General features: G+C 41.7%; 1 protein-coding gene across 2 annotated transcripts; it reads right to left on the bottom strand.

The window, feature by feature from the left end:
* Nucleotides 1-1,642: 1,642 nt before the first annotated feature.
* Nucleotides 1,643-12,807, bottom strand: LOC149709150 (putative ATP-dependent RNA helicase DDX43). 2 transcript variants are annotated; one of them, XM_089864557.1, is made up of 18 exons: nucleotides 12,630-12,807; nucleotides 12,013-12,199; nucleotides 11,722-11,939; nucleotides 11,253-11,423; nucleotides 10,198-10,347; nucleotides 10,025-10,106; nucleotides 9,845-9,945; nucleotides 6,733-6,788; nucleotides 6,581-6,634; nucleotides 5,822-5,886; nucleotides 5,604-5,714; nucleotides 4,669-4,999; nucleotides 3,683-3,810; nucleotides 3,540-3,605; nucleotides 3,363-3,470; nucleotides 3,229-3,303; nucleotides 1,975-2,062; nucleotides 1,643-1,902 (listed from the first exon to the last, which is right to left on the bottom strand). In XM_089864557.1, the coding sequence occupies exons 2-18, from the start codon at nucleotides 12,174-12,176 to the stop codon at nucleotides 1,720-1,722; spliced, it is 2,151 nt and encodes a 716-aa protein (XP_089720683.1). In that variant the 5' UTR covers nucleotides 12,177-12,199; nucleotides 12,630-12,807; the 3' UTR covers nucleotides 1,643-1,719. The 2 variants fall into 2 exon arrangements, with proteins under 2 accessions (XP_089720683.1, XP_089720682.1); XM_089864556.1 differs by having other exon boundaries at nucleotides 12,013-12,202.
* Nucleotides 12,808-13,431: the final 624 nt, after the last annotated feature.

Here is a 13,431-nt window from a genome sequence, read left to right on the forward strand (position 1 = left end):
TTTCAAACTGCAAATGCATTATACCATAAGAAACATAATTCTTCACTATACGTTTCTACAAAATACTTCTAGATATGCAGTAACTGACCACGGTCATTTTAAGTCATAAATTATTATTGAGAAATGAAATATATTAATTTGATCCTACATTTATGCAGTTTTTACGGAAAACGTAGTTATCCAATGCTGTTTACTTGCGATGCCACAAATTTTAAACTCTGTTATGTACGGTACTCCTACACGAAACTGTTGTACTTTGCTTGCTTGTTGAACGAATTACAAATTCGAATACATTTACAATTGTTTTGTACCTTTACTCGCGTGTATCATATGGTATACTTCACAAAAATGGGTTAATTAAAATGAATGAGAAAAAGGTAATTATTACAACTGTGTAAACTTTCTAAAAATTCTCATTTCTTTTTATTAAACAAAGTGTATTGACATCAATATCCGTCTAGGTCGTTTGACGTTCAGGACATGTACACATAAGGTGCATTTTAAAATGAGAGCAGTTGATTTGATTTATTTTGTTTTTATTAAACTCCGACTTTTGAAATCATGAATACATCTATCTTTCCAAGGTGTTCCAAAGAGAGTTTTAGAACCGAAGTGGGGTCAGTGACTTCCATCATATGGTATTATTGTCAAAAATGAGTTAATTAAAATGGATGAAGAAACGGTAATTAATATTCCAACTGTGTAAACTTCCTTTAAATTCGAATTTCTTTTTGTTTGCAATAAGGTTTAGTAATACCAGAAGTATATAATACTTCTCTTCGAGAGAAGTGTACCACAAAGCGGGGTAAGTGTAACGTCATTCTTCCCAACATCGGAACATTTGGAGCAAGGTTACTAAACCGAATCACATACGCGATAAATAGTTCCCTCATCATTAGGATATTTGAGTTGAACTATTTGGTAAGACGCACTTGTGGATTTTTGTCTCACCCCAAGACGAGGTTAGGAAGTTGATTGCTGAGGATTTAGTACCAAACAGTTATAGAATTCACCTTACGGTGCGATGCCCATCTGTAGTTAGATGAGCGGGAGAGCAAACTAAAAGGGGTGAGCCTGGGAAGAATGACGTTACATAACTAATGTATTAAGATGATACAGAGTGGCATCCTTCTTCTATTATCCCCTTCTGGTAACACCAATATAAACCTAGGTCGTTGACGTTCAGGACATGTATATATAAAGTACATAAAATGTCCTAAGGGCCTCATGAATGTAGTGTTTTACGGGTGACCCCTTAAAGGGACTGTAAAGAAGGCATCGGCGGGTGGGTAAAAATTATTTGAAATACGTCAGAGGCACGTGACCGAAGAGAGGCGTGGTTCAAAGAAGCTTAGTTCGTTTTATTTCGAAAACCACCACTTCATGGAATTGGCGCTGCAATCTCGCGAAAAACAAGGACTAGATGTCCAGTTCCACTCCATGAGGAGTCTGTGTATCTTGGCATCACGTGATGTCTGTGACGTATTTCAAATAATTTTTACCCACCCGCCGATGCCTTCTTTGCAGTCCCTTTAAGGGGTCATCCCCAACTTACCTTTGTTCACACGTCCCGAATATTTTTTATAATAATCCAGGACAAATTTTAAAACACAAATTAATTAAAAGAAAAAGAACCAAGGAGTTGTTCATTAAATAACACTTTTATTTAGAAAAAAGAAAAAATCGTTTTACAAAAGATCGGAATGGTCAGATGCATTTTTAAAAAAAGTCGAATTCGGAACCCCTGTTTCGATCACGTCTACCACCACCGCCGCCGCCGCCGCGACCTCCTCCTCCACGACGTCCTCCACCACGTGGTCGCAAAGAATCTTCTTCGGCTTTCTTTTTCTCTTTCCACGCTTCAAAGCGTTCAGCCATGTTGTAAAGCTCTTGAGGAACTTCCTACAAAGTACAGAATCGTAAAATTTTACTTTTATTCGTTTGGTTTGTTCCCAGGGTGAATAATTGACCAACCTGTCCAGCTTCCTCCATAATGTCAATTAGTTCCTGAGCTTTTCTCCAATCGTCCCTTGTCATAAATGAAATGGCTTTGCCACTAGCACTGTGTAAAAACATTATAATGCGAGTGAAATTTATCCCTAATGCAAAAGTACTAAGTAGTAATGCTTTGGGAGATATGATTACAGTACAGAGTAATTTTTCACTCTATTGCAATTACCGATTATTCTGAAGTACTATCTATGCTATTCTAGATCAACAGCAACATTAATATAAAGCGCCATCTATGTTATTCTAGAGCACCCTTAACATTAATCTAAAGCGCCATTAACATTAATCTAAAGCGCCATTAACACTAATCTAAAGCGCCATCTATGTTATTCTAGAGCACCATTAACATTAATCTAAAGCACCATCAGCATAAATCTAAAGTGAGTTCTACGAGGGGTCGGACGTTTGGCATTTTAGTGTACGGGATTTTGAGATTTCAAGATTTTGCCCCAGATTTTGAGATTCTGACTCAGATTTTAGAAATCTGGAAATCTAGTCCAAGATTTCAAGATTTCGGAATTTTAAAGGAGATTTTCAGATTTTGAACGCGATTTTCAGATTTCGAAGATGATTTCGGGATTTTGTTCAGGATTTTCAGATTTTGAAGGAGATTTCGGGCTTTGGAACAAGATTTTCAGATTTTGAAGGAGATTTTCAGATTTCGAGGAGATTTTCGGATTTCGAGGAGATTTTCTGATTTTGATATTTTAGGATGAGATTTCGGGATTTTACGTTAAGATTTCGGGATTTCTAGATTTTATTGTGAGATTTCGGAATTTTAGGTGAAGATTTCGGGATTTTCAGATTTTAAAATAGGGATTTCGGGATTTTCAGATTTTAAAATAGGGATTTCGGGATTTTCAGATTTTAAGGTAGGGATTTTGGGATTTTTAGATTTTGACGTGATATTTTAAAATTTTCAGATTTTGACGTGAGATTTTAAGATTTTTAGATTTTGACGTGAGATTTCGGGATTTCGAGATTTTCGAGAGAGATTTTAAACAGATTTCAAACGAAGTGTACGGGATTTTGACAAACGTCCGACCTCTCGGAGTTCTATGTTATTCCAAAATCAACAACACAAAACAAAAAGATCATGGACACATTGTTGAGAATGTCATCCATAATTCTTTCAAGGTTTCAATTACCAATTACTTATCAAAGTAATTAAAGAGTCCCTCCACACAACACTAACAATTACTAATAATCGTTTCTTACCCAGCTCTTCCTGTTCTTCCAACACGGTGAACATATTCTTCTATGTTTCTTGGGAAATCCATATTAAGAACATGCCTATAAAAAACAATAGTAACACAATTAAAAAGGTACGTGATAATCATAATTATAATTACGTTATATCTTTTATGTCAAGGCCTCTTGACGCTACATCAGTCGCTACTAAAATTCTAACAGCACCAGTTTTCAGATCTTCCAGAGCTTGTTCACGATCAGATTGGTCCCTAAATGTGAAAGTAACAATGTTCATTACCACTACTGATGGCACTACCACTGAGAGGACACTTTAGTACCTATCACCATGAAGAGCTTGACACTCTATTCCATTCAGAGCAAAATCACTAGCAACGTCATCAGCGCTGCAATAATAATGTGTGAGTAATTGCAAAATCGAAATACTCGGCAAGATATTGATGAAGTTAAGCCTAAGCCTTACACAACTTTTTTTCCACAAAAAATAATGATTTTGTCATTTGGTTCCATGTTTCTAATGAATTCGAAAATTCTCTGGCGTTTTTCAGATTCATCGAGAAAAACGATTTCTTGCGAAACTGTATGTGTCGCCTAGAAACGCGAATCATATTTATAGGAAGTAAATGACACCTGGGGACCTCAGGGTTGGCAAAAATCCGGATAACTTGAATAAAATCCAGACCAGTGGTTTTTATTGGATTAAACCGGATTTTATTGGATTTATCCGGATTTTATTGGATTTATCCGGATTTTATTGGATTTATCCGGATTTTATTGGATTTATCCGGATTTTATTGGATTTATCCGGATTTTATTGGATTTATCCGGATTTTATTGGATTTATCCGGATTTTATTGGATTTATCCGGATTTTATTGGATTTATCCGGATTTTATTGGATTTATCCGGATTTTATTGGATTTATCCGGATTTTATTGGATTTATCCGGATTTTATTGGATTTATCCGGATTTTTTAAAAACACGAGTTATTTTAGGGTTTTTTTTGAAGGCAAAGTACTTTTGTTTAGCTCTTATTTTAGTTTTGGGCCACTCCCTGACCCCTAACCCCGATTCCAATATAAAATAGTCTGCTAGGCTAGTTTAACTGATAAAATGTTTTCCTTGAAATCAATTTCTTTCCTGAGTGCACGAACCTAACACTAGCGCGGCTCCAGTGGATCCATTACAAGGGGACTTTCCTTCTAACCTCCGGGTTTGTCTTGGCAAAGGCTAGTGGGCGGGATTTATACATGCACGTATAAATTCCGCCCACAAATGCCTCTAGCTTTCCCAAGCCAAAACTGGAGTTCGTAAGGAAAGTCAACTTGTCCACTGGAACCAACGCTATGCTTTTTTTTTAATTAATCCGGATTCAACCAGGTGGTTTAAACCGGACTGGATAGGTAGTTGCCAACCCTGGGGGACCTTGCGTAACGTAACCCAACTTACAGTAAGATCAAGGCTTCCAACGAATACTTGCATAGGTTTGGTCATATACTTTTCAGCTAATCTCCTTACGCTATCGGGCCAAGTGGCACTAGTCATGACCGTTTGTCTATCGGGTCGAATATCCAGCAGGATCTTTTTAATTTGTGGTTCAAAACCCATATCGAGCATTCTATCAGCTTCGTCTAATACTAAGTAAGTGACGCTGGTCACGTTGATCACATTGTTCATGACCAAATCATTCAAACGTCCCGGAGTTGCTATGACTATTTCAACACCTTTAGAAGCAATGTTCATTTGTTCCCTACGATTTCCTCCACCGTATATACAAACACTGAGACAGAAACGAAACAAAAAACAGTGTTTTGGTATACGGACTAAATACCCCCAAGACGAAAGACCCCCGGTCATAATCCCCCCATTATTAAAAACGTACAAAATCCCCCACTATCAAGACAAAATCCCCCCTCTGTAGACAAAATCCCCCTACTCTCTAGTCAAAATCCCCCTACTCTCTAGTCAAAATCCCCCCCTCTGTAGACAAAATCCCCTACTCTCTAGTCAAAATCCCCCTAAGCTCTAGACAAAATTCCCCGGTTAGGTTATGTTAGGTTAGGTTGGATTGGGTTCGTAATATTTTGGAAATATTGTAACAATGGTACGCCTTTTCCAAAATATTATTTTTTACATTTATTTTCTTCCGAAGAACACATTTTGAGGGGCTGGGGGTATTTTGTCTTCGGCATCCATTCGGGGGGAAATTGTCCGGGGGATTTTGTCTTCTACCTGAGGGGATTATGTCCTTTTCTTCTCAAATGGGGGGATTATGTCTGGGGGATTATGTCTGGGGGATTATGTCCAGGGGGGATTATGTCCTACATTCCCGTGTTTTATGTGTAATGTTAATCCTTAAATGGAGGTTTATTTTATTTTTATACCATTTAATGTTTCTGTACTGATATTTTTTGGTTTCGCGTTCAATTTGTTGCGCCAGTTCTCTAGTTGGAGCTAATATCAGGCAACTTGGTCCAACCCTTTCATTTCGTGGACTGTTAAGTAGAAATCATTATTATTATTTTGGGCTTTGTTGCAGTTTGCTGATGTTAATGTTAAGTATTATCTAAAGTTCAATTTGGGGAAAGAAAAAAAATCTTACGTAAGTTGGCTATCAATATGAATGAAAGCTGGAAGAAGAAATGCGAGTGTTTTTCCCGTTCCAGTCTGAAAAAAAGGAGCGGTAACCGGTAATTACAAAAATGTAGTTAAGTTTTAAGTTAAACTATAGGTTTATAAGATATGTTTCATAAGCATTACACTTCCTATACTTCATAATACCAAACTTAGTAAGAGCTAGTTCGAGAAGTAGACAAGAATTAAATGCATGTGGCTTTGCAGTCCATCTACTTCTTTAGTCTCTACTAAGCCTTTGACAGTGCCTCACCAGGCGTCGCTTTACGAGAATCTATGATGTTTAAGCCATGGATTAACTAACGCTAGGGATTGTTCACTAACTGGGTTTCCCATGTATTGCTATCGCCAACTACATGTTCCGAATTATTCCTTGATTCCCCTCTTCATTCCCCTAATTTATTGGACCAAAACGGATGTAGATATAGCGCCATCTCTCGGCAAAATAAATCGTTTTTGCCCAATTTAGGCAGGATTTCAATTTTGACGTCATAGGCCACGTGATATTTGGTCCAATTTTCTTATAACTTCCTGTTAGGGATAGTAGCTGCTGCTAGGGGGCGTTTGGAATATGCACGCTTTATATTTTGGGGCGAACGAACTATCCCTAGCGTTAGTTAATCCATGTTTAAGCTACATCACTTCATGACAAGCTCTCACTCTCAGTAACCCGTGACAAACTTGAGGAACATATCCTGTGAACTAATGATTACACTTATAGACAAACCTGCGCAATTCCAATCAGATCATATCCTTTCAAAAGCACAGGCCACGCTTGTGCCTTTATATTTTCAAAAGAGAAACCAATTAAAAGTAGTAGAGTTAAAATACACAATTATCATTGTTATACAAAGATCCTATTAAAATTCTAAATAATACCTGAATTGGTGAAGGCTTCCCAAATCCTTGTTTCTTAATCTCGGTCAAAATTTCAGCTACGAAAATTTTATTAAAAATGTGTAAGAAACATTCTTCATTGGATATTTGTGCACTTTAACGAAGGTCGGTAACTATTATACTTTTTGCCAAGATTATTACACTTTAAAGAGGGAGCTAACAGTTCTGAGCCTGAAACGTCACACCCTTCTATCTCTTACTCGAGTTTCATCCCCCCTAACGGTTGGAAACGGTATTCTACGCGCAAAAATGACAACCAGAGGGGGGCTGCGTGACATCAGACTATCTCTTGCCCCTAGCCAGTTGTTAGCTCCCTATAAAGGCCTCAAAAGTTGGAATCTTACAATGAGATCTAAGGGAAGGAGCTAGGCCTAGGCTCTATGGGGAAATGAGTATTTCAAGTTAATTATCTAACATATGCATAGCCGCCATATTGGCAAGAATATAACGACTCAATGCTCGCCCCCTACAGGAAACTCCCAACTAGGACACTCCCCCTACAGGAAACTCCCGACTAGGACACGCCCCCTACAGGAAACTCCCAACTATGACACGCCCCTTTCAGGAAACTCCCAACTAGGACACGCCCCTTTCAGTAAACTCCCAACTAGGGCACGCCCCCTACAGGAAACTCCCAACTAGGACACGCCCCTTTCAGGAAACTCCCAACTAGGACACGCCCCTTTCAGGAAACTCCCAACCATGACACGCCCCCTACAGGAAACTCCCAACTATGACACGCCCCTACAGGAAACTCCCAACTAGGACACGCCCCTTTCAGGAAACTCCCAACTAGGACACGCCCCTTTCAGGAAACTCCCAACTAGGGCACGCCCCCTACAGGAAACTCCCAACTAGGACACGCCCCTTTCAGGAAACTCCCAACTAGGACACGCCCCTTTCAGGAAACTCCCAACCATGACACGCCCCTTTCAGGAAACTCCCAACCATGACACGCCCCCTACAGGAAACTCCCTACTAGGACACGCCCCCTACAGGAAACTTCCCAACTAGGGCACGCCCCCTACAGGAAACTTCCCAACTAGGGCACGCCCCCTACAGGAAACTTCCCAACTAGGGCACGACCCCTACAGGAAACTTCCCAACTAGGGCACGACCCCTACAGGAAACTCCCAACTAGGGCACGACCCCTACAGGAAACTTCCCAACTAGGGCACGACCCCTACAGGAAACTTCCCAACTAGGGCACGACCCCTACAGGAAACTTCCCAACTAGGGCACGACCCCTACAGGAAACTTCCCAACTAGGGCACGACCCCTACAGGAAACTTCCCAACTAGGGCACGACCCCTACAGGAAACTTCCCAACTAGGGCACGACCCCTACAGGAAACACCCTACTAGGATACTCCCCCTACAGGAAACACCCTACTAGGATACTCCCCCTACAGGAAACACCCTACTAGGATACTCCCCCTACAGGAAACACCCTACTAGGATACTCCCCCTACAGGAAACACCCTACTAGGACACTCCCCCTACAGGAAACACCCTACTAGGACACTCCCCTTACAGGAAACTCCCTACTAGGATACTCCCCCTACAGGAAACACCCTACTAGGACACTCCCCCTACAGGAAACACCCTACTAGGACACTCCCCCTACAGGAAACTCCCTACTAGGATACTCCCCCTACAGGAAACACCCTACTAGGATACTCCCCCTACAGGAAACACCCTACTAGGATACTCCCCCTACAGGAAACACCCTACTAGGATACTCCCCCTACAGGAAACACCCTACTAGGATACTCCCCCTACAGGAAACACCCTACTAGGACACTCCCCCTACAGGAAACACCCTACTAGGACACTCCCCTTACAGGAAACTCCCTACTAGGATACTCCCCCTACAGGAAACACCCTACTAGGACACTCCCCCTACAGGAAACACCCTACTAGGACACTCCCCCTACAGGAAACACCCTACTAGGACACTCCCCCTACAGGAAACACCCTACTAGGACACTCCCCCTACAGGAAACACCCTACTAGGACACTCCCCTTATAGGAAAGACCCTACTAGGACACTCCCCTTACAGGAAACTCCCTACTAGGATACTCCCCCTACAGGAAACACCCTACTAGGATACTCCCCCTACAGGAAACACCCTACTAGGACACTCCCCCTACAGGAAACACCCTACTAGGACACGCCCCCTACAGGAAACTCCCTACTAGGACACGCCCCCTACAGGAAACTCCCGACTAGGACACGCCCCCTACAGGAAACTCCCGACTAGTACACTCCCCCTACAGGAAACTCCCGACTAGTACACTCCCCCTACAGGAAACACCCTACTAGGACACTCCCCCTACAGGAAACACCCTACTAGGACACTCCCCCTACAGGAAACACCCTACTAGGACACTCCCCCTACAGGAAACTCCCAACTAGGGCACGCCCCCTACAGGAAACTCCCAACTAGGACACTTCCCCTACAGGAAACTCCCGACTAGGACACTTCCCCTACAGGAAACTCCCGACTAGGACACTCCCCCTACAGGAAACACCCTACTAGGACACTCCCCCTACAGGAAACACCCTACTAGGACACTTCCCCTACAGGAAACTCCCGACTAGGACACTCCCCCTACAGGAAACACCCTACTAGGACACTCCCCCTACAGGAAACTCCCAACTAGGGCACGCCCCTTACAGGAAACTCCCAACTAGGGCACGCCCCTTACAGGAAACTCCCAACTAGGGCACGCCCCCTACAGGAAACTCCCGACTAGGACACGCCCCCTACAGGAAACTCCCGACTAGGACACGCCCCCTACAGGAAACTCCCGACTAGGACACGCCCCCTACAGGAAACTCCCAACTAGGACACGCGCCCTACAGGAAACTCCCGACTAGGGCACGCCCCCTACAGGAAACTCCCGACTAGGGCACGCCCCCTGCAGGAAACTCCCAACTAGGACACGCCTATTACATGAGCTCAAGGAAACCTAAAATGGCTAATCAGAAATGATATATGGGTTCTGGATTATGGGTAAGGAAACTAAGAGACAAATAAGGTGTGAAGAAGCTTAACAGAAGAGAAGAAAAACTAACAGCTAATTCTTACGATAATGAGAAAAAGCTTGATGAAAGTTTAAAACAGGATTGGGAACAGCCCGATCATCATCTTCATCGACTTTTGTAACAAATATATTGTTATTTTCTTTTCTAAAAGATCATGAAAGACTCATAAAGAATTAATTATGAAAGATTAACTTAAACTAGGAAACTTTAATTAGATCCTAACCTAAAGGAACTTATTTCTTCTTTAGTCATCGCAGCCACTTCTTCGGCTTCATGATAGAAGTCTTTAATGATTGGTGGAAGTTCTACAAATTCATTAATAGTTTTTACTTTAAAAACAGATTTCGGAAATAGACAGCGCAATAAAACAGTGATAGAATTAGAAGGCATACTTACTTCCCCATTTTTCTTTTTGAATCCTAGCACTCTCTTCGTAAGCAGCTTTCCAATCAATTTGTTCGTAACCATCCTCTTCAGTTGTAATGAAAGTAGATGATTGGCCGGAAGATTGGTTTGAGATATTGTAACCTCCTCGTTGATAGGAACCTGGGATTCAATTTGAATAAATAAAAACGTTTGAGGAATAGTTTCTGATATAAGTATCAGATTGAAATAGGGGCCTGTAGTATTGGTATTATCTGTGCGAGAGAAAATTAAAGACGCCAGCGCCATCTATGTTTCAATGTTTCTCCTCCAAAATGGGATAAAATGGAAGTGTAGCCCACTGTGATTTTCAATCCAACCTCGATTCAGGTTATGGGTACAGATGGAGATCACAGTAGGTGATGCTTTCTTCATGGAACAAACCGGCCACCCCCTCAAAGAGAAACACGGCCCTAAGACACGCCCCCTATAAGAAACAACCCACCAGGACACGCCCCATGCATGAAACACCCCACAAGGACACACCCCCTACAGGAAACACCCCACAAGGACACGCTCCATACAAGAAACACCCCACAAGGACACGCTCCATACAAGAAACACCCCACAAGGACACGCTCCATACAAGAAACACCCCACTAGGACACGCCTCCTGAAGGAAACATCCCACTAGGACACGCCGTCTACAAGAAACGCCCCACTAGGACACACTCCATACAAGAAACACCCCACTAGGACACGCCTCCTGAAGGAAACATCCCACTAGGACACGCCTTCTACAAGAAACGCCCTTAGGACACGCCTCCTGAAGGAAACATCCCACTAGGACACGCCGTCTACAAGAAACTCCCCACTAGGACACGCCCTATACAAGAAACTCCCCACTAGGACACGCCCCATACAGGAAACACCCCACTAGGACACGCCTCCTACAAGAACCGCCCCACTAGGACACGCTTCCTACAAGAAACGCCCCACCAGGACCACGCCCCTTCATTTTCTGAATGATGCACACTCATCATAGCACCCTAATTGATAGTACTATAGTAGGAAATCAGCATATTTACTTCTGTTGGAAGAACTGACAATTTCTTCAATCAATTCTTTAGCCTTGTTACACTTTTCAGTCGTCCCTTTGATCTTAATGTTTGTCTCTGAGCCTTGATTGCCATCTTTTGCAATATTAATGTAAGCTCCACTTTCATCTTGAAGTTCACGGATTTTGGAGCCTCCACTTCCTGTAAAAATGTGAAATAACCATAGTTTTTAACAATGGTAATCTTGGGGGTAATTTACCTATTTCAACTTAAGTAGAAATTAAATTACTATTTTGGTAATTTAATTTTGGCCCAGATAAACCTTTTTCCTGAATAGGGACTTGGCAATTCGGGCTTAACTCCGCCCCCAGCGCCATTATGGTATGTTTTTTTAACAGAATGAAAGCTATATAAGCCCCTCCTCCTGGTATGTTTTTCAGCACTGGTGGAAGGTAGCCTGACGTTGCATGACGTAGTACTGCCAAGTCCCAATACTTACCAATAATTTTTCCAACAAGACTTGAATCAACGGAGACTTCAATTTCAACTTGTCCATCTCCGGAGGAACTAGTTCCTCTCCAGTTTCCTTCCCTAGGTTCATTTCTAGAACTATTTCCTCCCCAACTTCCTTGGCTACGTTCATTTCCAGGTCTGCGAGCACCTTGGATATCATTATTAGAGAATTGCCTGCCTCTGCCTCTTGCACCTTGCAGGTATCTATAAATATGATACGATACAAATTTCAGTTTAAGCATTTTAATTTAGTGCATGGCTATAAGCGCTTATTGACTTTTCAATTTCATCATCATTATAATATTGTTTCCCAGGCTGTTTGCTGGAATCATTGAAGTTTCTCAATTGGTCTTGTGTAAGTTGCGGAGTGTAAGTTGTCGCGGTATCGGCAGCTTCGTCCCATATATCATCATCATCTTGACGTGGTTCATTGCTCCACATCTTGCTTTTGTTTTGTCTAGCTACTGCTACGATAATACAGTGTTGTTTATTTTCTTAACATCTCTTTAAAACAATACACGTTTGTTAAATGGACTGTAAAGAAGGCATCGGCGGGTGGGTAAAAATTATTTGAAATACGTCAGAGGCACGTGACCGAGGAGAGGCTCGGTTCAAAGAAGCTTAGTTCGTTTTATTTTGAAAACTACCACTTCACGGAATTGGCGCTGCAATCTGGCGAAAAACAAGGACTAGATGTCCAATTTCACTCTATGAGGAGCCTTTGTATCTTGGTATCACGTGATGTCTGTGACGTATTTCAAATAATTTTTACCCACCCGCCGATGCCTTCTTTGCAGCCCCTTTAAATGGCACCAAAAGTTTTTTAAACACAATTCAAATTATAATTCAATTAATTCGTAAAATATTAGTTAAAGTTATGGAATTGAAACAAACCAGGATAAAAATATTCTTCGTTTTACTTATTTCTCATTAAACATTAAATTTGAAACAACCGCGCGATTTCTCTTCCAAAGCCGGTTAGCCCGAGCTGTCACCCAAAAGTGTAATCAGTCTTTGTTGCAGTTGAAATCACCACGAACCTTGAACCTTCTAGATAGACGGTTCCTGAAATCACAGCAGACGTTTCGTGTCTTGAGTGCGTGATCGAGTGGGCTGTGGTCGATTAAATATGAGTAGTAGTGGTGCTCCCGCTGGACTCCAGAGAACTTCTTAATGAAAATTACTGTGTTATCAATAACTCCGAATAATAAAATAATCTTATACAAATACAGCATTAATATTTGTGATTCATATTATGCGGTAATAGAGATTGGACCTTCAGGGCAAGTGAGGCTTAGGCACCATCCGCATGCCTTGGAAGTCCGGGACTGCCTAGATTTCACCTTTTTGCATTCCGGAAGCAAGACTCCTTCAAGCGTTGCCTACGTTAATCAAGGCCTGTGCGCGGTGGCTTCGAAGGGGGGACTTTTAAGAAACGCGACTTCTTATTTTCTCCTTATTTTAGCGCGAGATTCCATTGATAGCTGGACCGAAACGCGCGCGAAAATTAGTATTTAGAATTCTAAGCGCGAGAAAATGAACATTTAAAATTCCAAGCGCGAAAAAATGAACATTTCAAATTATTTAGGTCCAGCTATTACTGCGCCTCAGGTGAGAGAATTTGGCAACTTAAATTGCCAAAATAAAAATAAAAATCGGCGCCGCGCACAGGCCTTGATTAACGTAGGCAACGCTT

Source organism: Phalangium opilio, unplaced genomic scaffold (assembly GCF_054372755.1).
Source record: "Phalangium opilio isolate 3A_F unplaced genomic scaffold, DU_Popi_V2 ptg000013l_1, whole genome shotgun sequence".
NCBI lineage: Eukaryota > Metazoa > Arthropoda > Arachnida > Opiliones > Phalangiidae > Phalangium > Phalangium opilio.